The sequence below is a fragment of the Numenius arquata genome, chromosome 5, assembly GCF_964106895.1.
Source record: "Numenius arquata chromosome 5, bNumArq3.hap1.1, whole genome shotgun sequence".
NCBI classification, from domain to species: Eukaryota; Metazoa; Chordata; class Aves; order Charadriiformes; family Scolopacidae; genus Numenius; species Numenius arquata.
In genome coordinates, this window is record NC_133580.1 from 39,500,335 (window position 1) to 39,527,144 (window position 26,810).

The window sequence follows — 26,810 nt, forward strand, 5'->3', positions numbered from 1 at the left end:
CTGATTTTTAGTAAGACTTAGATGAAGCCTTTAGTCTTTATTATCATCTTTCATGACATTAAATCTGAACTTGGTCTATGTTTGCTCAGTTGCCATCCACGCAGATTCCCTAAAGTTCTCTATAGTAGCTGGCAGGTTCATAAGATTTATCCTTTTGATGTGTTTCAGACAAATGGATAATACATTTTAGAAGTTCTTGTTATCAGGCACACTGCTAATTCTGATAGGTAAAGCTACGATATCCTTCACTGGAACGTGTAACAGTGGTAAACTACTAGCAAAGACTCTGTCATTAGTAAGGAATCTTCTTTTTCAGCATAGCAATGCTCCACCTTTATGGTGGTTAAGAAACGTGTGTGTTAGTTTGGCACATGTATTTTTTCTCCTAACTTAAAATACAGAAGATAAACACTGGGTCAGAAATGCTAAGTTGCATTGTATGTAAGTACCACTTGCTATGCTATTTTAAAAAAATTGGTAATTCTTTAAAATAAAATTTTAGGTAAAGATTACATTTTTCTTTACATGTGAAAGAAAGTGAGATTTTCCAAATTCACTCTTTAAAATTATTTAGCACAGTTAAATAGTTCTAGGCAATAAAAGAAGGAGGAAGAATAAGGAGTACAGGGAAGGGAGCAGTGCAAAATATTACTGTCTACTTTGCTTTTAAAAAGGAAGGGAAGTTGCAGAAACAATTATTTTTGTGCTTCTACAAGCCACTAACATTCTTGTATTCCCTTCTTTTTTTCCTTGTGTGTTGGTTGGTTCTGGGATGGATTATTCCATTGAGGCATTTCCGGAGCTTTCAGTAGAAGAAAGATGCACATCCAACAGAAGTTAGTAAAAATATACTCCACTAGTTCTATGATTGTAATCATACTAGCACCACAAAACAATCCAAGCTGGCCACCTACATCAGCTGTAATAGAAGGAAACAAACATATGTCATCCTAAGCATTTGGTTTAGTCTAGCAGGCAAACAAAACCCTGCTGTGTTCAAGTGTTAAATAATTTCAATACACGTAACCCATCACTTTAAGAAAACAGAATTAATATTCTTAAAAATGTTTATTGGAGAAGACTAATGTGTTTCTTAAAATTCTAAATAAAGGAAGTACAATACAACACATCCCACTGTGAAACAGATACTTAAAATAATTCCTATTGCTATGCCTTTTAAACCATTTTCTTGCCTCTCCTCCCCATGTTCTCTGTCTCCCCTCCAAATCCTGTAAACTTCACTAATCTTACAGTCCTGTGTGTGATATAGCCATAAACTACTGCCAAACTTAATTCTTACTCTCAGCTGCTGTCAGTACTGCAGGTTCTTTAATGGAATGACAGGAGACAGTATCAAAAACGACCATGAGGCAAACATGATTATTAACATTATAATATAAAAGGTATTGCTTTTTGTTTAGAAGCCCACGTAGGCTATGATTCAGGAGGGGAAGGAATAAAAAGACAGGTTGGTTTGTGTAGGGTTTTATATTTTTAGATTAATTATTAACCAGCAGTAAATAAATATTAAACATTCACTTACCAAGCAACTCGGATATTGTCAAGGCCTTCTGCTGCTGTGTTATTTTGTAGCTCAGATCATGATATTTAATGTCAATACGGACAAGGTTCTGCCTAATGACAAATATATACAGTATTACTTAAGACAGCCAGGACTGCTGTTCCTTTTTACCAATGTTTATCAGCATGGACTGTGGAGAGTGATGTTGTCTTTTAAAGAACAATTAGATGAGAGTTACCAAAATGAGTCAGATAACTGAAGAAAAAAAAAGTGTCCTAATAACAGCAGTTATAACAGGAGCTTATCAGAGGAGTAGATCTTTAAGCTATGTTGAAAAAGTAACTCTAGATCTGTACTGTGAGATAAACTCATGTTCCTTAAGGGTCACAGAGATAAGCTTGAGTGGAAGTGTCAAGCATCCTGACCTACAGTGGATACAGTGCTTGGAAGAGTAGTCTACTACTCTTGTTTATGTGCAACTGTGTATTTAATTGTGCTTATTTCAATGAGCGTGTTTGTGCGGAAGAGCCCTTGTCCTATACTTGGATGCTTAGTTCTATCCTCTGCTAAAAGCCTCGCTTACCTAATGATATTCTTGCCCGCTGCAAAAGCGGGAGAGTACATAAATCTCAGTGGGAGCAAGACCTGTGGAATGATTTGGTGTGAGTAAAGAGCTCATCTTTATGATACCGTGGCTGCAGAAAGATTCTGTGTGACTCCTAAATGGAATATAAACGTAATGGTTGTGGAATAGACACAAAAACTGATTGCACACATAATATTGTGATCTTTAAGAATAAAAGTAGTGATTATTCTTCAGAAATGTGAACACTTACAGATTTTTTGGGTTGACAGTGATAATGAGCTCATTAAGAATATTCACTGAAAATAAAGTATTTGATATACAAAACGATCACTTCTACCTCTTTAGGTGGTAATTCTAAAATTTCAAGTAGCACTGAGTAATAAAAATAATCTTATTCTCATGGCTTTTATTAAAAAGACTTCCTACCATTGTCATGGAGTTGCTAGCAGAACTGTCCAGTAAATATTTAACTTTTCCCTTCTTACATCTTCAGAAATCAATGGATCTCTATGTTTTATAGTTCAGAATATATACTTGTTAATAAGTGGACAGGATTCCTCTTGGTTAAGGCTTGGTAACAGGGCAATGTTCTTTATTTTCACTTGCTTAATTGAATAATTACTGGGTTACGTATGATGTTTGCAGACAATAAAACAATCAGCAAAGATAAAACGTCCTCAAAGGATTATTATCTTTTGCATATAACAACAGATTTAATTTTTGTAGTCTTCATTGGGGACAGACTTTTAATAGGGCCTGTAGTGATAGGACAAGGGATAATGGTTTTAAACTAAAAGAGGGTAGATTTAGACTAGATAGAAGGAAAAATTTTTTACACTGAGGATGGTGAAACACTGGCACAGGCTGCCCAGAGAAGTGGTAGATGCCCCATCCCTGGAAACATTCCAGGTCAGGTTAGGCAGGGCTCTAGTTGAAGATGTCCCTGCTGATTGCAGGGCGGGGTTGGAATAGATGAACTTTAAATGTCCCTTCCAACCCAAATTATTCTATGACTCATGGTTCCTGTTCGAGTATAAACATAGGCAAACATTTGCAGACTGATGGCTTCAAGGGTGAGAAAAATGAAGTCACTGAAACAATGAAATACTCACAGATATTTCGTTAGCCAAATTTTCTACAGTTCTTTATAAACATATTTTGATGTGGATAATATGGGTTCGTGTAGCGCCTGTCAATACTTATTTCTCCTGCTAACATCTACATCTGTGAGGATCAGGCAATTCAGTCTATAACACTGTATTGAATGCTCTGACAACTAGACTGTATCTTTCTAGCAAAAAAAAAAAAGCCCTGGAAATCATCCTATTTTTGGATATATAATGCTTGTGTTTGTAAGGAAATCTGGCATCAAATTATTATATTGTAACAGTAAGGAACATATATTCTATTAAAGCATAAACATATAAGATATCTATTCTATGAATTTTGAGGTATGCAGATTATGTCAGCCCAGCACTACTACTGAATGACACAGCTCTATGCATAATCTAAGTTCTAACACCATTTCCTGGGTAAAATATGTAGTTGATGCTGTTGAGACATGCTTTCACACTAGAAGGTCTTCTTTGGGTATAAACGTACTTTCATTTGCCGTGTAGCATTTTCAGTCACACAGATAGAACTATGCTAGTTCACTCTTCTGCTACTTCATGAAATTTAATATTGTACCAAAGATTTTCTAAATAACTTTTACAATGTAAACATCATTAGTGATTCTACTAACAATAGAAAAGGTCATTAAGCTTGTGACACTATTGCTTAATAAATCCTAGCTCTTCAGTGCTTATGAAACTTCCTTTGGGAATGGGTTGAGAGAAATGAGAAAAACTTTACATGGCATATATTTAGGTTGTTCATTGTTGTGAAAGGGTGGAGTTTTGTCTTCTCTATCGGATGGATTGCTCATGTGGATAGATCTGATAACCCTGACCTTTCTTTATTCTTAATTGCTAAAGTGATTAAAAAAGCTTTGTTATAAGAGATCAATTATAGGAGGTAATTTAGAACATTACTTTATAATTGCAGTATCTATTTTATGATATCCACAGGTCTTAGACATATTTATGTATATTTTATATATATGAATAAGTATAAATCTTAACCAATTTTGTCTAAGACATTATTTTATCTCGCAGACAACATTATTAATACCACACATAAGAGTATCTATTTAAAAGGTTACATTTACATCATACACTCTGTTAGCACAGTAAGTAATTGATCATTTCATTGTTAGACAAGGTGTTAAGCAAGATTACCTAATGTATTCTGGGCTTTTCTTCAGTTTTGTAGAAAAGTATTTTATGGCTTTTTCTCCTCCAAAACTTGAATAGGTGACAGTGGTAGGATAATCCGTTTCTTCACATGGGGTAGGACAAGTGGAATTGTGGGTTCCTACCGTACATAATCCTTTTATCTCTATATCATCTGAAATTTCAGGAGAAAGAATTTGCATAATTTTTCTTAAAAAAAAATCATACCTTTTTAAGACTCTTAAAAACTTACAAAGTTGTTTTTAACTGACTTTGACAGAGATATGGGTTAATTATCCTTAGAAAAATGGATTCTTACCAGCTTTGAAGGAACAAATAAGTATTTGTAACTGGCATTTGGGAATGGCGCACAGTAATATGAGTTGAGATTTTTGGGTCTATTTTTCCAAAGAAATTCAGCACCTATAAGTCTTTCTGCATTTGTTAGGATTTTATGTGCTTATTATTTCTCATCCACAGTTAAATGGTAGGACAATAGAAGACTTGATGTCCAAGACTAGTCACAGAAGGTGTTCTGTGCTAGTTTTCTAATTATATACGTATAATACATACATATATTATAATTATATAATCCTTGATCTTGATGCTTTGATGTTTGCCTAGCTCCTTTCAGTGCACAGTAACAGCTTCCAGAGCAATGCCACTTGTAGTTTACTGTCATCTTATAACCGCATAAAAATCTTGGTAAGCCAAGTTCACTTTACGTTAACCCCTGCCTGCCATTTGAAAATTAGGCTTAAGACAGCTAAGAGGATTTAGGGACAGCTTTGTTTCTTCAAATACCAAAGACAGGTCACAAAAGTCTGCAGGTCTGGCTGCTCATCAAAGTGGGGAGAAACAGAAAGAAATCATTAGAGAGATCTGGAGAAGTTAGAGAAAATTAACGTAGAAGAAAAATGGTAAGGTATAAATACTTCCTGAAGCGTAAACCATAGCCCAAAACTAACCAGTACTCCGAGATGAGCACCATAACCTCCCGCTTGTGATCTCTTTGCCCTCGTGTGGTGGAGGCTGTTGTGACTGCTCCCTCTGCATGTGTGCTTCTGGCTCTGGTAAACCACAGGACAGGAGATAGCTCAGCCTGTTAGTTGATGGTTTGAGGCACCCTCCAGGGATGCTAGGGTTGTGGGTTTCATTCTGGTTAGTTGGCCTTTAGAGTTTCTAAAATAAATGCTCTTACCAATGGTAGCTCCTGCAGATACTGCATCAGTTTGCTGTCATTTGAGATTTTGTTATCAGGTGTCTAGCCTCTCCTGCACTGTAAAAGGAGACTTAACTTGGGGTCCTGTACAAGCCAGGCATCGTACATGGTTCACCATGTACAGCACTGTGATGCCAGTTCTTTCTGGAGTCCAGGTCTGAATCCTATCCACCCTTGATAGGAATTAAGGGTCATTTTTATTTTTGTTTTGTCACTTATCAGTCATTTCTTTGAAATTTGATCACAGAATAACCATTCAGTAAAATAATATATGTATTTCCACCATGACAGGCTATCAAAGATCATGATCATATAAGAATGTGAATGTAGTGGAATCTATTTCAGAAAAGCCACAAGAAATAGTCATTGTTCACAGTAGTAGATATTGCCTGAATATTGCACACATGTAATCAAAGTAGATATACACCCCCGCACAGATGCCCCAAAATTTGTTAATCTGCTTGGTATCTTAATCTTCCATTCCTTTCGAAAGGGAGAGTCACGTTACAGAGCAGAATACAAGACAATTAAAAAGGAGGCTTTCTAAAGTTCATGAGAAGTTACTTCCCAGATTACAGTTTGCAGTATTTTCCAGAAAGTCTGTTGTAGTGACTTACAAATTTTATATCTACTGTGTGCAGATCATTTGCTTATGGAAAAGAATTGTATTTGGAGCACTTCGACAACATATAATCCATTTTACTTTTGAAAAGATAAAACCTTAAATCCAGTGAATTTTAAATTATGTTTTCTATCAGTTAGCAAACCTGTAATTACTGTGCTGTTCACTTTTCTTTCACAATCAAAAAGAATACAACATTGGAGCTAGAAGGATGATAACATGAAGATGGAAAACTGCAAACCAGAGGCTTGATAACTGAAAACAGATTAATTGAACATTCTTCCTTTTTGAACCATTTCTGATTACTAATATGAATTCTTTTGTTTCTTTTTTTTTTTTTTTAAACTGGCATTTATTTAATGGTCTGTCTGGTCTCTATTTTCAGAATATTAAATGAACTGGCATGTACTCCATTTCAGTACAACTTTCAGTATTTTTTTTTAATTGATAGTTATTGTCTACTATTTGGAATTGGCTTAGAAAACATGAATATGAAGTTATCTACTTACAGACTGCAGGATAAACACAGTTGTAAAACTTCAGCAAATCACATTCTGTTCCATTTCCTTAAAAATAAACAGCAAACTTAAGGAACTTCAATTAACAACCTAACCCATAGCTCTATTTTTACTAAATTGAAACTGGTCACCACTGCTCACCACTTAATGTTTATCATTACAAAACTGAGAAAACAATTCAGTTAGGCACAGTGTAGTTACCAACACCAAAAGGGGTACATAGTGAAAAGAGACAACAGACTAAGCCAGGAGGCTTGCTGTTGGAACAAACGTATATTATGTGTACCAACCAGAACTGCCTTTAAGCTTGTGGCTTGCTCTGTGTTAGCTTCCTAAGGCCAGGAATTCCCATTTTTGCTAGTGGAAATGAAAAAATAAAGTAGGTTGATGGGATATATGATTACACCCCACGTTTCAGCAAAACTTTTGAACTTCATGCAAGAGTTACTGGGAGACGTGAGGGGTAAGATAGCACCCTGAGCTAGTTGGAAATTTTTCAGATTTCAGATGGCCTCAGTTTCACCCCGATTTATTTCCTTGCATGGAAATAACACTTAGCCTTTTAGCACATAGTTAAAGAAGGCGTTGCCCTCCTTTTATCTAGTTGTCAGTGGATGAAACACTCACTGTGGCTATGGGAGATTAATTTCCATCCAATCTATTAATTTCCACCTTATTTCCATTTCAAACCCTTTTCTATGAGAGTTAACAGGAGATTGCCAACCTCCTTTCCAAGAGGTTGTCAAACAAACATGCTGGAGACTACTCAATGGGTCTCTCAGTGAAAACTTTCTACCTTGCTTTGGGATATTTAGAAATACATTGAGTCAGAAAGTGCAAGCCTGACAGTGGCTTTCTTGCCCACAAATTGTGAAAAAAGAACTGAGAGCACAGATCTTTGGGTTCCAGCTCTCGCTTCAGAGAGGTGACAGTGTTATCATTACTTTTAACACTGAAAAGGTGGGAGGGATGAGAGTGGTCAGGGCTTAGAGCCTACTGTTTTACATTTCTAACATGGCTAAGATGCCTGGGTTCTCGAGGAGAGTATTACAGCATACACCTGTACACAGCATTCCAGGCTCATTAGATGGCACCATGCAGCCTTTCGGCTTTTGCAGAGCCCTCTTCTGGTGCCAAACTCTTTCCGCAGTTCATGTAAGGGACCTCAGTTTCTGTCTTCAGGCAATCAGTATTGCTGTGGCTGGTAAACACCTGCAAAGTAGGTTTTCTGCAGTACATGTGAAATTCTATGACTTTTTATGGATTTAGTTCCAGCTCTATAGGATGTCAGATTTAAGACTGCAGACTTGTCTCACAGCCCTAAGGCATAATCTTTTCTTTCAAAATTTTTGATCTATATTCTAAGAATAGCCGTTGACCAGATGTTAGGTGTAGAGCTGACGAAATATCTTGGCTTTTTTTTTCCCTCTTAATTAAAAAAAAAAAAAAACAACAACAAAAACACAAAGGCCAAACCAATTTATATAATTGTAATTAATCCCAGCTGTAGACTTCCCTCTCCCATTCCAGTATGTGCCCCATCTCCTTTGCTGTTCAATGAACAGGTGTTCAATAACATTCTAGCAAGATGATCCTTAAATAGAGTGTATGGAATGATGACATTCCTGAGAAATACCTGGAAGAATGAATGGCAAACAGCCACACCAGTCCTGTATGTACCGGGCTTTGCATTCCTGCAAACATCCATTAGTGCTATAAATCTTTTGGTACTGAAGCTTTATATCAGGCTTGCACTCTCCCCATGGGTATTCTTGGATAATTGACTGTAGGGGAAAAATAACAGAAGATATAAATTTTTTTCTGTGTTTTAGTTTTAGACATTATTTTCTCACCTTTTAAAGTTATAAAGGAAGTCTGTTGAAGATGTAAGCAGTAACATTGTGATTTAATTGGATGCAACTACAGTGTATGCTTTTGGGATTATAAAATAATCTACTCCCTTTTACAGCAAAAGTAGGACCTGATCAGACAGCCTAGTGCAGAAGGGTAGTCCACTCCACTGCAATTCCACTGGGAATCTGAGGCAACATTTATAGTAAACAGAATGTGGTGATGGAAAACTGCTGTGGTGTCCTTCTATCATTGTATGTCTTGCAGTGAGACTGCAAGATGTTTGAAAAGAAAGGTTAACTTTAGTAAAAATAGATTATGAAGACCAATGATATTGCTCCCTCCCCCCCCCCCCCCCAAAAAAAAAAAAAAAAGTAACATTGCTTATATTGTTTCTGCCTGGAGGAAATGTTATTTTTATGAGTCACTTTGGCCTGAAAAATAATTTAACTTCCAAAATGCCTAATTCATTGTCGCACTTCAGAAGAGCATTAGAGACAGTAAAGACCAATATTTCCACTTGATCGAGGTCCTTACCTTCAGCTGGCGGATTGCAACCTGTGCGTGCATGCCGACTGGTGTTAATAAACCTAAACCATCAAAGCGTGGAAGCACTTTGGGTGAATGGATAACAAAAGTTATACCAGCATCAGTGTAACCAAGAGCAGGTTCATCAGTGAATTTTTCCTGATATAAAAAGAATAATTTAAAATAGTTTTGCCTTTGCTTACCCTTTGAAGCTTTATCTATATTTAAAATAGTATTATGTTTTTTATTTGGTCTTGGATCTCTAGTTACGTTTTGGGCACTTTACACAAAAGTATAGAAGCAAACTGACTTGAATTTACTTTGTTGATTACCTCTGTGAGTTTCTTTCCAGTTACTATAAACTGTCAGGTTTTCTATTCCTTCTGTCATCTCCCAATTTCAAAAGCAAGAAGGCTTTACTCATAAATTGGATATTCCTTCCTTTTACTTGAAACTACCCATCACACTTCAGCAAACTTTCCTTTACTCCCTCCAGAACCTGTCACTCCTGTCTCGTGATTCCTAGAGAACAAAAGTGCATGTCTAAGGCATTTATCTCTCTAGATTTTAGTTTTCTTCCCTGATCTCGCAAGGTGATATTTCTTGAGTTTTCTGGGGTTTGTTGGTCAAAGACAATATTCTAATAAGGTCAGGGACTATTTACAGTGCAAAGACCAGATCTTAGCTGGCACTGAGCACTTACAGCTGCTGCAACTAAAATTCAGTACTACTTAGAAATTGGCACCATACGACCTTCCCTACTGTGCCTTTTATTAAAATGAAATTATTTTATTCTGAAGCACCCACATAAAATTATAATACTGCTCTGATGGTGTGTTTCAATTGTAGGTGAACTGTGTATATATATGCTGACTTACAACTTCTAGAAACATTTATTTGGGTCAGAGTCAATAATAATTCTGAATTTTAAAATCTGAATTGGATCCTTAAAAATGCCCTCCCACTCACAAAAAGTCTTGATAAGAAATTTTGTGCATGAAATTCTGAAGGTCTGTGTAAAGCTAACCAAACAAAAAAAACCCACAAACAAAACGCCTCTACTCATCTATAAGTTATTACATGATTTGATTTTTATAATCATTAGGATACCTGTACCTGTTGGACATCAAAAAGTAAATGTAAACCTCTTCCAGACAAACTCACTCTTCTTGCTGGAAGATCATTGTGATTAAAAGTAAAGCAGTTTCCATATTCAGTGAAAATGTGTTCAAAATCCTTCAATAAAGGAAAATAGGGAAGAAAGATCACTTATGTTTCATTTGTGAGTCACAGTGTAAGAGATGGACTACTGTTCTGGTTTGTATTTTTCTGCAAAGGCAGGGCTAAATATTACAATAAGAAAACTGGTAATTGATGGAAATATTCAGAAGGATTTAATCCCTTTCATAGAAAAATTTATAGGAGAAATTCCACATTATTTATTAATACTTATGAGCTGCTTAGAATGAGGTCTTGTTTTTCTATACCTCTTGCATTCCATAGAAATTATATATTCAAAACCACCTTGTTTGATTTTTCCAGTAGATGTTTAGTGAAGGCTGTTTCAAAACTAAATATTGTATTACGTATGAAAGTACAATATTTGTATTTTTTCCCCCAAAGCGACCTCATCATTTAACTGAAAACACTTGCTAATATGACTACATCTCATCGCTTTAGTTTTAGTTATTAGCACTAGTGTCTTCCAGTTAAGAGAACTCTCCAGTGCATAATTTTAGAAGCTACAGTATATCTAAAAGATTAATCTGAAAGAATATAGGACTGACTTTTCTGTTCATGTTTTATATTTAAGTTGGGAATTGCTCTATATAGAAATCAACATATGTCCTGACAGAATGGGACAACCATATTATTCTGCTGTTGTCTTAAATTTCCAAAGATGGGCTATTTTAATCCCATTATTTAAAATTCCTGTGGGCTCTGAATATAGCTACCATGTCTGTCTATATTCTTGCCTCAAGAACAAAACTACGCAATCATGCAAAAAACTCCATTCAAACTGACCTTTGTTATAGGCCATTTATGGAAAAGGTTGTCAGATACAGCCTGGAGGTACAACAGCTTTCAAAGGCTGCTGTCTGTGCAGAAGTGGCACAAGGCAAAGAGCAATTTAGACTGAAATCCCATTTTACAGCTCAGAGAGTCCAGCAGGCTATCTCTGCAGTCAGTTGGAGAATTGGGGTCCTCGGGGTGATTTAGAGCAGGACTTTTTTTTCCTCCATTGGCTGACTGTAAATGGTAAACAGGGGGAGTAGCTGGCAAAACTAGATGTCCCAAGTTGAATGGTAAGAATACATTCGCCTTCCCCTCCCTGCTACTGTTTTAGTAAAATAAACATATTTACCTGTGGGTAACATGGCTTTCCAAAAAATTCACATTCTAGCAATGTGCTGCTGTTCAGATAAAACCCATTTTTTCTTGTAAAATCTTTGATGCTGAAGTTCTGGTTCCCATGGAGGAAATCATTTAGCTCTTGAGAATATTTATCTTCCATAGAAAATTTTTGGAGCACTCCAGACACAATGTTCCAAATTACAAAAATGATTCTGAGGTTGTTTACTGCGTGAGCTTGAAACCTGTCAGTGGGAAGGAGAAAGAAATGCTTGGAGTTCTGCAGTTACAGGACTGATCTCAAGGCTGCTCTTGCCAAATCTGTGGCACGATTTGCTGTCTGCTCACAAACTATAAGTGATTCTTGTTCACCACGTTGCACTTTGATCTCTACAACATGAATAAACAATATACTTTCCGTTTCTAGGAAAGTATTTTCCATACCTGAAAAAAGAAAATGGACGCCTTCCCGGGGCTATTCTGGTCGGTTGTATTAGAAACATTTTTATTGTGTGTGGTTGTTTATAAGAAAAAAAAACAAAAACAAAAACCACCAACAATAAAGCGAGCAGATTAGCCATCTGCAACAGCCAACAGCCAACAGCCAGATTTGTAGAACTGATGACAAGCTGAACAATTGCATTTACATGTGGGAGACTGGCTGGGAGGAGCTGTTCCTTTCAAAAAAGCTGTCTTCCATCATTTAGAGACTTGATTTCTAAGTGCATTTGCAGTAATCTCATGCACCTGCTTTATTAAGGCACTGCACAGTCCGCCTTCTCATGAGCTCTGTGGCTGGTGACACAGTGGTATAAACCAAGGGTGATCCTTACTCCTACAATCCACTTGAAAATCTCAAACATGTTGGTGCTGGACATGGTTTCCTAGATGTACAGCATTGAAGTCCTTGAAGTAAAGGTAAGGGTTTGTAGAACATTTGTAAGTTTGAAAAGATAATAAAACCAAATGAAACTGCAATGCCATGTTCTTTAGGATGGCAGTTTTATGTAACCCTGATTTTAAAAGCGCATCTGTGTAATAGATCTTAATGCCCAAGTTTAAAGAAGATTGGTAGGAACAACTCTTCACAACTGAATTTGAATCAGAAAACAAAGACAATGGTAGATCTGTGCCTCTTTGTCCTGCCAGCAAAAAAAAAACCTGGTTACCAAAAACAAGAGGGAAGGATAAGCACAGCATGAAAAACAGATGGATGTAGCAGCAAACTGTCACTTAGACAGACAACTGCCATGCTTAGTAGCTGACTAAGTACTCACGATGTGCTACCACTATAGTTACAAGGAGTGAGAAATTTTTATAATACACAGCCCATGGTAATCAAGAGGGACTTCTATCTGCAGTGGGTGTCACACAGTATAACCCAGGATGGCTTTATGCAGGCCAAAGGGAATAGGCATAGTGAGGCAGAACAGCTCCAGATGTTTGAGACTTGCACTTCTGCCTGATTCTGCCAGAAAAAGGTAGAAGATAAGAAAGCTTACAATTCTTGAGGAAAAAATAGAATTGTAGAATTGCCTTGGTTGGAAGGGACCTTTCAGATCATCTAGTCCAACCATCAACCTAACACTGACAAAACCATCACTAAACCATACCTCCAAGCACTATGTCTACCCCTCTTTTAAATACCACCGGGGATGGGGACTCAACCACTTCCCTGGGCACCCTGTTCCAAAGCTTAATAACCCTTTCAGTGTAAAAGCTTCTCCTTATATCCAGTCAAAACTTGAGGCCATTTCCTCTTGTTCTATCACCTGTTACTTGGGAAAAGACACCAACCCCTACATCCTCCTTTCAGGTAGTTGTAAGAGCAATAAGGTTTCCCCTCAGCCTCCTTTTCTCCAGGCTAAACTTCAACTGCTCCTCATAAGACTTGTTCGCCAGACCCCTCACCAGCTTCTTTGCCCTTCTCTGGACACCATCCAGTGCCTCAATGTCTCTTTTGTAGTGAGGGGCCCAAAACTGGACCCAGTATTCGAGGTGGGGCCTCACCAGTCCTGAGTACAGGGGGACAATCACTTCCCTAGTCCTACTCACCACACTGTCATAGACCTACTGATACAGACCAGGATGCTGTTGGCCTTCTTGGCCGCCTGGGCACACTGCTGGCTAAACTTTCTGTATTTCTAAAACTGTTCCTAATTTTCATATTTACTCTAAAAATCAGGCCATAGGTTTATTAAATTATTTTTCAAAGCGGATACATCTGAATCTTAGCCATTATCTTCAAATGTAGAAATCTGTAGTGAAGTTCCTGCTTAGATACATGACTTCCAAACAAACCAGTTGCTTCCCCCCTGACATCAGCTAGAACTGTAAAGGCTGAGCACCTCTGAAAAAGTATCTGCTTTGCCTAAATTTCTAGATTTGTGTGATGTTTCTATTTGAATCTATTTTCAAGTCTTGTCTTTTATTTTTAACTTGGATGTGATTGATGACTGTCCCCTAGTCACACTGTAGAAGCAGCACTCTTACATAAAACAGCACCAGAGAGGTTTTTTTCTACTCCAGCTTACATTTTGAAACTTAAAAATCTGTAGTGCAATTGTTCATCTGAAGGAGGCAGAAGATTAAAAAAAAACCAGCCTCTCTTCCTTGATTCTCCTATTTTCCTCTTCATTTAAATCTCATGTGGCGATGTGGAAGACACGCTCCTCAGAGCCGTATTTTCCTTGTTTTATGTGATTTTTTTTTTTTTTTTTTTAAACAAGTTGTGGAATCTGAATGCTCTGTATTATGCAGACAAAGAGGTGTTGTGTCTCAAGGGTGAGCAACAAATATAACTTTTACCTGTTCAGGTTGCAAAAAGTCACAGCAGGGAATTTGACGTTTTCCACATACTGCACTACCACTGTAGTTGTGGTTGGCCAACTGAAGTAGTAGATGAAGCGACTGCAGATTTGCCAAATAACAATGGCAAGACAGCCTGCCACTACTAAGAGCCACAGCACTTTGCGAGTCTTGCTCCGCGTTTGGACAATATTATGCACTCCATGAAACGAAGTGGATGAGGCAAACTCCTGATGATACTTCCTTCTGTCTTCCAAATGTGGTAGCAGTTTCTTTATTAAGTACAATCGTATCTTTTCCAATATTCCTTAATAGTGAACAAAGTGAAAACACTTTAGTTTTAAATTAGCATTTAAATGGTACTTAAGAAAGGAAACCATGTAATTATGATACTGGAAAGCAATTGTAAGATTTCTCTTTAATTGAAAATTCTCTCTTTAAGTAGTGAACTGAGGATAGTCTAGAGGCCTGGAAGAGTTGTGTGTGCAGACATTAGCTCAGTGCTGCCTGAGAACAGACTATATCTGGCAATATTTTAGGGACACAAATTTTTAAGCACGTTAATATAAAAAAATAGTTCTACTTCTATGGAAAAGATTGGGTTTTGACATATCTCAGATCTAAAACACCAGGTTGCTGTGAACCTAGTGTAAAAAGCTAAGCATCTGATTCTTGCAGTAACATCCCATTAAAGGCCTGGTCCTTCATACTTGCTCTGAGAAATGTGGTGAAAAAGATATGGAATGATATGAAAGGGAATTTCACTCTTTCATCTTAAAAAGTTTCTGTATAAAACTTGAAAGGTTATAGGTTTGAAAGAAAATCTACTCTCTTTTCTTTAGGTTTGTACTAGACTGATTCTATAACTTTGAAACAGGAATGTTCTTAGTTTTCATTTTCCCCGTGGTTTCTACAAACTGATGTTAGAAAAAAAAAGTCAACGTTTTAAATTCTAAAGTTAAGAGCTATAACAGTAATGAATATAATCAATACCTGGAAGTATAGTAAATTTCTTCTGCTTTTTGCTGAATGATCTTTTGAGCATGGATTTGAACAGAATCTTCTCTCTCAAAACACCCAAATGAGGGAAAATTAATAAGACCTTTTCTGTATCTAGTCATAAATGGACCAGTCTCTTTACAAGGTGCTTCATTTACAGATTGTTATCTGCTACTTTATTCTGTCCTTAAGGAAGTCCATAAGAACAATAAATCAAAGAAAGTTTGTGAGACAACAATAATTAGGATCTGAAAATATACTATTTAGATCAGTGTTTAACAGCAATTAAATGCTTCCCTAATTCCATTTTTAACCAAAAAAAGTAGATTTAATAGTGTGACATGCTGTAGGAAGAGAATATACTGATTTACTCAAGGCTATTACAGTTGGGCAGAGAAACAAAGGGATGTAAGAGTTATCTGCCAAAGCTATCGTGACCACATCAGCACTCTGGGATGTTGCTTTGGTCTCTGCACAGTCTCTGGACTGTGATAATGAAATCCCAGATGGTGCTGGACTTCAAAATGTTTCTGAAGGGAAAGAATTTTCTTCACATTGTTCTTTAAAGATCTATGTAAGAACTTTGATCAATACTGGTATAACTTACTGTGACCCCTTTTTATCATCAAACACGTTTCCGCTGGAAAACTTCAAAAGTTTATCTCCTAGCGCTAGTGACTATTGGATCCCTTTGCAAAGCTGTTCAGCCACGTGTGGTTTTGTACATCGCACTGGAATGGATCAGGTATCTGGTTTTGCTGCATTTGAGATAGGAGGCATTCATAGGCTTCGCTCTCACCAGAGCATGTGCAGCGAGACAAGGACTTTGTGTGTTCCCTGAATAACAGCAGAACAAAGTACATTCCTGGCTTGTGTCTGCACCCGCTGCCCATAGACCCCAACAAGAGACCACAAGCAGGTCAGATCCTTTTCTCCAGGGAATGCGCTGTGTGTGTTTATTCCTACTATACACACTGTGCTAGGTAAGAGAATGATAGCATATCCCCACATAAAAGCCTATTGCCATCAAAAAATCCTAGTTAGCTTAATCAGCAGAAGTGTAACTTAGAATCTATGCAAATATGTAGCTAAACTGTATTTCAGCTCTTGTGCATAGCTACCACAGTAAGTAGTACATGATCTTTCAACCCACTGTGAAAGTTTTGCTGTTAATACATAAGATTATCTAATATCTCACTGCTGTTTTCACTACTGTCTTTCACCAGCGGAATTAACACTACTAGATGAGCGTCTTCAAGAATCCTTACTACACTTCTAGATTTCATTAGAAAATGATCTAATTAAAAAAAAAATAAATTGTTAACTACATAGGGCCAAGCGGGAAGTTTCTAATATGAAATTTCTCACATGGTAGATTGGAAAACAGTATGAAATAGTTTGAAAAGTCAGGACTAGCCATTTATTACTAGCCAAGTAATGTCAGTGGGTGTGAGATTATAAATTATTAACCCTTTATCCTATGCTCTGCAAAACCTAAGCTGTGCATATCTGGGCTAAGGTTGTATAACCAGCATAGCTGAAACAGCTAGGAGTGAGTTAAGAGAATCCAAGCTGCTGCTAGATAGAGAATTAGGTCTTGCAAGACCTTAGACAGACATTAAGCCTTGAATGTATGAAACAATAACATCTTGAAAGGGCTAAGCTCTTTTAGTAGCAACACAAAGTACATTTAATGTAGGCACTACAATAAAAATATTTCTGTCAAAGATATAAATAAAAACAATATAATAGATCCAATGATTAATGGATGGAAAAGTAAAAAAGCAAGGAGGTAACTAAATTAGAGGAATCCAGGTCCAGGAGCAAACCACATGTTTGGAGCCAAGTATAGAACTATAGAACTATATATATATAAAACATATAGAACTATAACTCTTATATAAAAACCTCAAAAATTCACAGTATCTTTAATGTTTCCATTGTAAGCCAAATTATAATGTTTTGGGGTTTTTTTTAAACTTTAGTCAGCAGGTAATTGATCACAGTCTATAACTACTTGTACAGGAAACTGATAGATAATAATAATAGGCTCTTTGATCAAGTGGGGGAAAAGATGGTAAAAAGACCTAGAAGGAAGAATTGGAAGTTAAGCTCTTGCGTAGTAGAAATACAGTACAACATTCCCAATGTTTAATTGTGATTGAATTTTCATTAATGAGCGTATTAAAAAATAATGGCTCTTTGAAAGGAAGCTCATCTTTAGCCAGAGCTCTTAACTGAAAGGAGTTACTTTAGTGAGGTTATACGTGGCCCTGCACAAGGATTAGTTAGTCTAGATAGATTTGTGATTTCGTTTTGCCTAAATCTAAAAATCATTAAAGTATGGTATCATTCAGAGAAGTAATTGCCTAGTTAAAACTGTGTTAGCTTTATTCTAAATGCGTAAAGGACCAATAGCTAAAGACTATTCCTCACTTTTAAAGTGTATGATTTTTTTTTTTTCCTACAAGCTTTTATCATCTCTCCCTTCTTCATTGTATCTTGAAAATGTACACTACTGCTATTTTTGGACAAGGTTACAAGAGAAAGGAGACAAATTTTCTCATTTTACCTCTCAATCCTGAAAAAAACCTACCAAAATGTAACTAAAACTTTTGGTAAAGCACTTTAATATGTCTAGTCACATACCTTTAGCATCTGATCGAATGAATCTCCCAAGCTGGTCCATGAGGCTGTGCTTATTTCAGTAAGGAAGGAACGGATAAGTAAGCTGCCTTATCACTGTGATCATTGCTAGGTAAACGGCTTTTATAGAAAACTAAATGGGAGGCGATACTTGATGACACATAACACTGGGCAATTTACCTGCCAAGGTTGCTATGTTTTGCCTTTAAATAACATGGTCTGCAAAGTAAAAGAGAAGATTAGTTTTATGACAGGATCAGGTGTACATATTTATATGTATTTCAAGTATAATAGCAAAAGTGCAGGTTTTTCTTCTGTGTTTCATCATCTTAAAAATTACTCTCTTTCATAATTTTCCCTTTTATTTTAGAAAGACCAGTCATCCTTGCTGCTCAGAACTGAAAAGATTCTCTTTAAGTACATAAGGAGCCCTTCCTGCTCTGGAGGCCAATAAATGTCTGCCACTAGGTTCCCACCAGCAGCAGGATGCAGTTCACCCACACTTCAAATAGCTGTCTTCATAGCTTCATAGCTTCATTTCATGTTTTTGTGGGCTTTAGCAAAAATGAGCTGTTATTCTTGAGAATTAACCCTGTGGGCGAGGATGAAAATGCATGCAGAGTCAATCATTCCACTAACTCCTTATGAAAAAGGACAGAAACTGCTTTTGTGTTAGATGCATGGTGTGATCTTATTTGAAATTTGTTTCAGGAAAGAACTGAGCAACTAATAAAAGGCAATAGAAAATACTAGGAAATTCAGACCTGGGGCAGGCTTGGTTCATGCTGTAGGAAATAAATAAAAAGCCAAACCCTTCACATTCCCTCTCTGGTCTGCAGGGGATGGGAATGGCTGCTGCTTCTTTCATTCGCTCTCTTAGTAACGGTCCAGTTGACTGTCCACGGTATTCTTGGGTTATCAGGTGTATTGGTTTGGCCCCACAGTACCTCACTGTCTAGCTGTTTGCCGACTGTTTTCTTGGCCATGTTGCTCAAGGTGTGAGCTGCAAGGTAAAGAACTGAACTCCATTTAGTCATTCCCATGTGGCAGGCAGAAGATTTCTGTACTCTGCTTCTTGGAAATCTCTGCTCCGTCTGTCACTTTTGCCTCCCAGATGAGGCTCGCTGCCAGGGCAAGCTTTGCACAGCACTTGCCTTTGCTCAAGCAGCAAAGCGCTTAACAGTAAACTGGTTTTCAACATCTGTATGTAACTCAACTATATCTAATGCACTGCCAAGCAGTTATTTGCAGATCCGTTGAGTCCTATTAACGCAAAACACTCTAATTCACAGTACCCAGACAACGCCTCTTGTTTGAGTTGTTTGAGTTCTTAAAGCAAATTATGTTGGTCTTTTATACTATGTGCATAAGACTAAGAAGTACAAACTGTAAGTTGCTCTGTACACAGCAAATATGATTCATCTTACTGTTTTTTTTTTTTTAAATTCTGGGAGTTGATGGCTTACAAAGAGTCTTTATGCTTATGTAATACTTTAGACAAACACAGCTTGTGTTCTCTGGTTGTGCTTTAGAAAAGAAATTAATTTATAAAATTTTCTTTCTTTGATGGTTGTTCTACATTAATTCTTAAGCTAACACTAGAGGGCGAAGACCAACCATCTTGTATTAATTTTTCCCAAATACCTTACACAGATAACTTTCTGATTATAAATTGGTCACAGGGAGCTTGGTTTAACCGCTCCTTGCAGTGTGTATCTGGTTATCTAAACAGCACATTCCCTAATACTTAATGTAGTACAGTTTAGGAAAACCAACCGATGACAGAGGTGGTCCCCATTTTTTGTACTCATGCACACTGTAAATTTTGTAGTCGAAACGTTATTTAAAATCAGTCTTCAGTCCTGTTCAATTTTTCTCTTTCAGTGCTAAATTAAAAAAAAATGCAGCCAGCATAACTACATAGTTATTTGCTGAGACAAATAGCTAATGCGTTTCTGATGAAGTTATTTCCTTATAGCCTAGTTGCAGCAAAATATCTTGTAGAAATTCTTATGAGCCTCTGAGAGAAAATACATACCCACAGATATACATTTGGTGCATATCTAGCTTTCATTGGACAATTTTTTTCCCCCGGAAATTGCTGAAGTATTTCATTGTATGAGGTTATTTCTGCAAGTGCTTTATAGATATTAATGCTTCTTATAATGTTTTGCCTAGTGCTCTTTTTTTCAGTAGAACCGTTTCAAACATTATCTCCTTTTAAGACAGAACAAGTAATGCACTTGCAAATATAGGTGGCTGCAAATACTTATACTCCATTCATACAAAAATATTACTAAAAAAGGAAAAATGGAGCAGGAACAAAAGGAAGTGACCACTACCTGTACTGTAACAGTGCATTGTCATTGCCATTTCATGACAAATGCTGGGATATGTGGAAAATGTATGTAGTTAATTGTAAATGCAAGCATGTCTTGCTCTTTCTTTCAAAGTGAGTATGCCAGTGGATTCAGCAATAGAGGGGGACTGCAGAAAAAGGGGATCTGAGGACTCATTTGGCCCATCTCTCGGCATGAAGGCGGAATCAGGTGTGCCTGGAGAAATTACAAGCTCTCATTAAGGTTTTCTAGTGCTCTACAGATACTAGAAATGTCTTTATTTTTTGTTTTCTTATGTCTGTCTTATCTTGCCATAATTTAAACTGGTTACTCCTTTTCCTGTCCCTCTGTATATTGAAATGTATTTATTGTTCTTCCCTCTGAAACAAAAGTATTTATCTCTTTCCACCACAGTATAATTCTTCCCATCTCTCTTAATGGGCTGTATTTTTTACACCAAACATTTGTTATTCTTGCCATTCTCTTCTGAGCTCTTTCCAAGTGGTCTTCATCTTTCTTGAAGAGTGGTCCCCAGGACACAATACAACAGACAAATCCTTTCTGATGCTGGATGGAGAGGAGGGTTTCCATGCCACGTAGAAAATTTCCAGTATAAAATTTGCTCTTTTCAGTTTTGCCTTTTGTTGCTTAACATGTTATTTTTTAATTACTAAAATATCCAGATAATTTCTAATGAATTTTGTATTTGCTAGTTTGATTGTCACAGCTGAAGTTCAAAGAACTACCCTTTGCATCACTGAAGCTGCACATAATTTACTTCAGTGCATTAAGATAATTTTGAATTCTAGCCCCATCTGCCAGCATGCTATTATACCTTCCAGGCTGTTCTAATTTGTCAGTTTAAGATGTGTGCAACCTATTCCGACATCCAAGCCCTTAATGATAATATTGAATAGCATCAGATTAGCAAATTGTTATCAGCGTTTGTCCTGAACCTTTGCACTTGCTAGCCAGCTGAGCCAGGGGTTAAACAGCAGCACGAATAGAGCCACGTGGAGGCACAGGAGTAGCTTCTGGCCCCAGATTTTGATTTTGCTGTACCTGACTGGTAATGAGGATCCAGATGTTTAGGAGGGGAAAACCAACAGCCTTCCTATACTAAAGATTTGCACCTTACAATGTGTGGCTGCACGGCATTAAAAGAGGGTAGGTTGGCTTTGAGACAACTCTGTGGCACATATTCAAGATTTGTTGTTTTTCCAGAGTTTATAGTTTTGGCTGATATTGATACAAGGAGTTTTGGCAAAAACAGTGAAAGAACATTTTCTCAATAGTTGGGAAATAATTATCAGTCAGAACGTGAGGACGACAAATTGTCCCTCTGGGACAATTCAGAGAGCAGGCTGCTTCTCTGTCGGAGTACAGCTCGCAGACAACCAGTGAAAGCACAATCAGCACAAGTGCTGTGCAGTTAGAAAATACAGGTGTAGGAGGAACTGATGGTAATCTAAGAAGAGTTTATTTTTAAGCACATCTTGGAGTAGGAAGTTTGGTACCAGAATTAACAGGGTCTGATACCGTGCAATGTGAAAGAAATTCTGCTGCATTCTGCTGAGCCGCAAATGATAGACAGCAGGGGAGGGATTGTGCTGGTACACATGAAATGTAAATGGGAGTTAAAGGTATGCTGAGAAGTGACAACACAGTTCTTTGTGTTTAAGAAGTAGAACAAATACAATATTAAAAAATAAATAAATAAAATTCTTGCAGCACTCTCTCTTCTCTTTGTTTGTAGTTTGAAAGACCTTGAGCTCTGTTCCTCCCCCAGATACAAATGTCTGATTGGATTATTAATATTGCATCAAGCTTAAGCTTGTTTGTTTTAGCCTTGAATCACTAAATTTTATTTTTCTTAAAGCAGACTCTTAATTTCAAATGCTACTTAAGTAGCAATTCCGGTTTTGAAAATAACAAAACACGCATTTGAGCAGATGACATGTTTTGGTGCCAAATTTATCTTCTTCTCTTTACCTTCTTTTTATATGTATTGATTCACCTGTCTGTCGCTTGTTATACCATTAAATTGGCTGGGGAAGTGATTTTTGTTCAGTGCTTCTATAGCAACCGGCACAGTGAGGTTCTGGCTTAAGGTACTAGGTGCTTCACCTGCACAAATTGAGTTGTATCTTGTAAACCAAAACCTACCAGTAGCTGCCATGCCGCATTTCACTATTATAGCTGCAGTTTTGTCCAAGAGACAAATCCTTCGTTACTGTAATTTTATGGAAGTAACTATGCTCACATCTATAAATCAAAAAGGTATTTGCCTTTTATAGAATCATAGAATCATGTAGGTTGGAAGGGACCTTTAAGATCATTGAGTCCAACCATCAACTTAACACTGACAAAACCCATTGCTAAACCATGTCCCTCAGCACCACGTCTACCCGTCTTTTAAATACCTCGAGGGATGGTGACTCAACCACTTCCCTGAGAAGCCTGTTCCAGTGATTGATAACCCCTTCTGTGAAGAAATTGTTCCTAATATCCATCCTAAACCTCCCCTGGCTCAACTTGAGGCCATTTCCTCTTGTCCTGTCACTTATTACTTGGGAGAACAGACCAACCGCCATTTTGAATGCTTCATCTCAAAAAGGTCACGAAAGAATCTGCACAAGTGCAGAAAAGGGTGACTAGGACCAGATGAACCTCATGAGGTTCAACAAATGCAAGTGCAGGATTCTGCACCTGGGAAGAAACAATCCTCAGTATAAATACAGACTGGGGGATGAGGTATTAGAAAGCAGCCCTGAGGAAAGGGACTTGGGGGTGCTGATTGACGAGAAGTTGGACATGAGCAGGCAATGTGCTCTCGCAGCCCAAAAGGCCAATCACATCCTGGGCTGCATCAAAAGAAGTGTTGCCAGCAGATCCAGAGAGGTGATTCTGCCACTTTACTCTGCTCTGGTGAGACCTCACCTGGAGTACTGTGTGCAGGTCTGGAGCCCTCAATATAGAAAGGACATGGACCTGATGGAGCGGGTCCAGAGGAGGGCCACCAAAATGATCAGGGGGCTGGAGCACCTCTCCTATGAGGACAGACTGAGGGAGCTGGGGTTGTTTAGCTTGGAGAAAAGGAGGCTCCGGGGAGACCTCATAGCGGCCTTCAAGTACCTGAGGGGGGCCTACAGGAAGGCTGGGGAGGGTCTGTTTACAAAGGCCTGCAGCGACAGGACGAGGGGCAATGGTTTTAAGCTGGAGAAGGGGAGATTTAGATTGGATATTAGGAAAAAGTTCTTTACCATGAGGGTGGTGGAACACTGGAACAGGTTGCCCAGGGAGGTGGTTGAGGCCCCTTCCCTTGAGACATTCAAGGTGAAGCTCGACGAGGCCCTGGGCAACCTGGTCTAGTTGGGGGTGTCCCTGCTGACTGCGGGGAGGTCGGACTAGATGACCTTTGGAGGTCCCTTCCGGCCTGGATCAATCTATGAATCTATGAATCTATGAATTATGGTATAGTACTATAATGGTTTAGTACAGTTATTTTTCATAAGCTCCAAGCCATGACTTAGTATCAAATGGAAATTAAAATTACGTGATTGCTTGGCAGGAAGTTTGAAACTAGCACAGGGAAATGCTCTTTCACATCATATAGGCTTCACTTATGGAACTCATTGCTGCAGGCTGTGGATTCACAGACAAGGCGTTATTAAATGCAAGGATACAGGTATCCTAGGAGGTCCTGGACTATCAACATTGGAAAGTTAGATGGAGACACTGGGGAAATTACCTCACTGCAAGCTTGCTTTTTAGCGGTTTTTTTTTGAGGGGGTTGTTTCTTGTTTTGTTTTAGTTTGTTTTTTAATGTTTGATTGTTTTGTTCCAATAGCTCATCTCAAGATATCTTCTACTTTCTCCTAGAAACTCTTCAGGATGGCATGACCTACTTGGATCTTTTATCTAATTCACTGCAGCCACTGTTAACGTAGGTAGAAACCTTCTGTTCTGGACAACTTCTAGTCTGTAATTCTGGGACAACAGTGTTGGGAAGCTTCGAGCGTCACTTGTTTGTAGCCAGAAGGTCTCCAAGCTTTTTATTCAAGTTAATGAACATTGGAAAAACAAATTGATCTGTGATGATTTTGTAATCAGAATGAGAGTTTGAGCAGAAGAATGGGTGACACTCTCCAAACCATTTGTGTGTGCATTTTTTCTTCTGCATAAGTGATTTCGTGTAGGATAACTTGAGATTTGGCTTGGGTGACCAGGTCACTTCTAATTTAGCAGGAGAGAAGACTCTTGTTGGATTCCTGACACTACATAGGAGATCATTGTTATTTACCTGTCCTCATGGGACTAGTGTTTTAGACAGAGAGCCCCACACAATAAAAATGCGCAGACGCTTGGCTCCAGCTGCATCTACAAAATATGCTACAGGCCACCTCTGCCTTACATCAAACCTCCACTTGGCCAGGCTAGAAGGACACTCCCCTTTTTGCCCTTACAAATCACTTTTTCTGTCCAAGTTCGGCTTGTCTCTTCTCTGTGACCTTGTTGCAGCCAAGATGAGCAAAGCTAGACCAGCACCCCATGTCAACAACTGGGGAAGGGGAGGTAAACAAAATAACAGGCCAAGGGTGGATTAAGAAGGGTGCTTAACAATTCCTATTGTTGGTCATGAAGGCCATGGTTGTTTGAAGGCCACAAAGTACAGTTCTCGAAAACTTTGGGGTTTTTTTCTGCTGTTTGCCTTGTATTCAGCCCAGTCACAAAGTGGAATGTTCTCACTCTGCTGAAGGTTAGTCTCCTCTGATATGGTTCTGGGATTAACAGAAGTCTCTCTGTCTGATTTTCAAGCATTAAAAGTAAATAAATAAATAAAAGTTCAAGGGCGTGCACAAACCCTTGGTTTTCTTAGCCTTACTCAGTCATCCACAGCATGAACAAGCAGCTCTGTGTGTGGTTACATCTGCCCCTATGTGGTTCTGAGTGTTCAGCATGAAAAAGGGAAATGATGGTACATTTTGAGAAAAAAAGTAATACCATCAACTAAAATTAAGGTTATGTTTTGCTTTCAGATATATTCACATGGAAGGGCTTTTTCATCAAGGCTTGTTTATGATTATGCTAGTATAAAGAGATGGCAAAGTAGCTGTAAAATCTCTGTCAGGACATAAAAGCCACTCAAACCACTGAAAGGAAAATCAGGTCCCTATGATGAGGACCACATTTGAGCAGCATGGCAGAAGCACATTTATTTCTAAGGGTGTCTGCAGCCAAACCAGAGATGATGGCTCTCAGTTGAGCCAAACCTAAGGGCTCTTTCAGTCTGTGCTATCACCTACACCGCCAACAGACAATTTCATAACCAGGTAGTACAAGTCACTTTTTAAAAACTTTTGTTAGTACCAAAGTCATTACACGCTTGTTAAGCCTTACTGAAATCACATGAAGGTAGGCGGTAAGATGAGTGAATGATAGTTCTGTATTGTCTTATGTGTTTATTTTGGGGGTTTTAAGTCGTCATTAATGTATCTTTTCCACTGATCTTGGACAGTTTGAGGTCTGTTGTAGTTGGATAGAGATGGATAGAGAGCAGAACTCAGCTAGTATGAGATTAATTTTCCTGAAAAGAATGGGTGCAAGGATAATATTATCCATATTACCCAGCTTTTCAGGAAACGGTCAATCTACAAAGCTTTCAGTCCCATACTTGTTTTTGCTTCTCTCTATAAAACATGAATACAGGGGTCTCATTTTGTTTGCTTGTTTTTGAGGCAGGGCCCAGGAAAGGTAAGGCTTTTGCTCAAGAAGTTAACATGAGGCCACTTCCAACATTTTAAAACAAATTTATGAAGTATTGTTTTTTTCCTAAACACACATTTGTTTTTTGCTTCTCATAAAAATACAGAACTTGAGCTTACCATCTCTCTTTTTGCATTGTTAAATTGTTGGGGTTTTTCTAGGATCTTCTGAGTGAATATTTTGAAAAATGTTTCATGTATTGACAGCACTGCAAAAGATACTTTTGTTTCTTATTTTAAATCAAAGCATAATGTTGTACAAACACGGCTAGAGGAATGTGCTTGTTGCCCGCTTGTGGGCTTGAAACAAACTATTCTTGTTTCTTTTTTTCAATGTCTTTGCCATTTTCTGATGATTTGGAGAATCATATTTTTGAATCCTCTCATGTATGTCATAAGGTTCTTGGTTGCTAGTGAAATACAAAAGGAACTGATGAAAAGACAGATATTGGTGATAAAGGAATAGGAGACACTTGGGAATGTCCTCTCAGCAGTAGGGTCCTGGACATAACCGAGCTTTCTAAATGCAACGGCGCAAGAGAATTTGACAGGAGAAAGTGAACATGGTCATCGAGCAAGATCAATGGGTAGGGGATGTGTTCCAGCTGGATTGTCAAGTTTCATAAGCGTTACTAGGCTGGTGTTTTTTAGGATGGAGGTGCTTTGGGACCAATCAGCTCTGAGGTCCCTAAACGGAGAGTTTGAATGTGTTGGAAATATAAAATCACGGAATTGTCAGAGTTGAAAGGGACCTCTAGAGATCATCTAGTCCAACTCCC

At 37.9% G+C, this 26,810-nt stretch overlaps 1 protein-coding gene across 1 annotated transcript; it reads right to left on the minus strand.

The window, feature by feature from the left end:
- Positions 1-719: 719 nt before the first annotated feature.
- On the minus strand, positions 720-17,970 carry ASIC5 (acid sensing ion channel subunit family member 5). Its single transcript, XM_074148175.1, has 10 exons — positions 17,931-17,970; positions 14,283-14,589; positions 11,488-11,719; positions 10,239-10,358; positions 9,132-9,281; positions 8,380-8,527; positions 6,735-6,791; positions 4,388-4,556; positions 1,544-1,635; positions 720-919 (listed from the first exon to the last, which is right to left on the minus strand). Exons 1-10 carry the CDS (start codon positions 17,968-17,970, stop codon positions 720-722), a joined length of 1,515 nt encoding a protein of 504 aa, XP_074004276.1.
- Between the last annotated feature and the right edge of the window lie 8,840 nt (positions 17,971-26,810).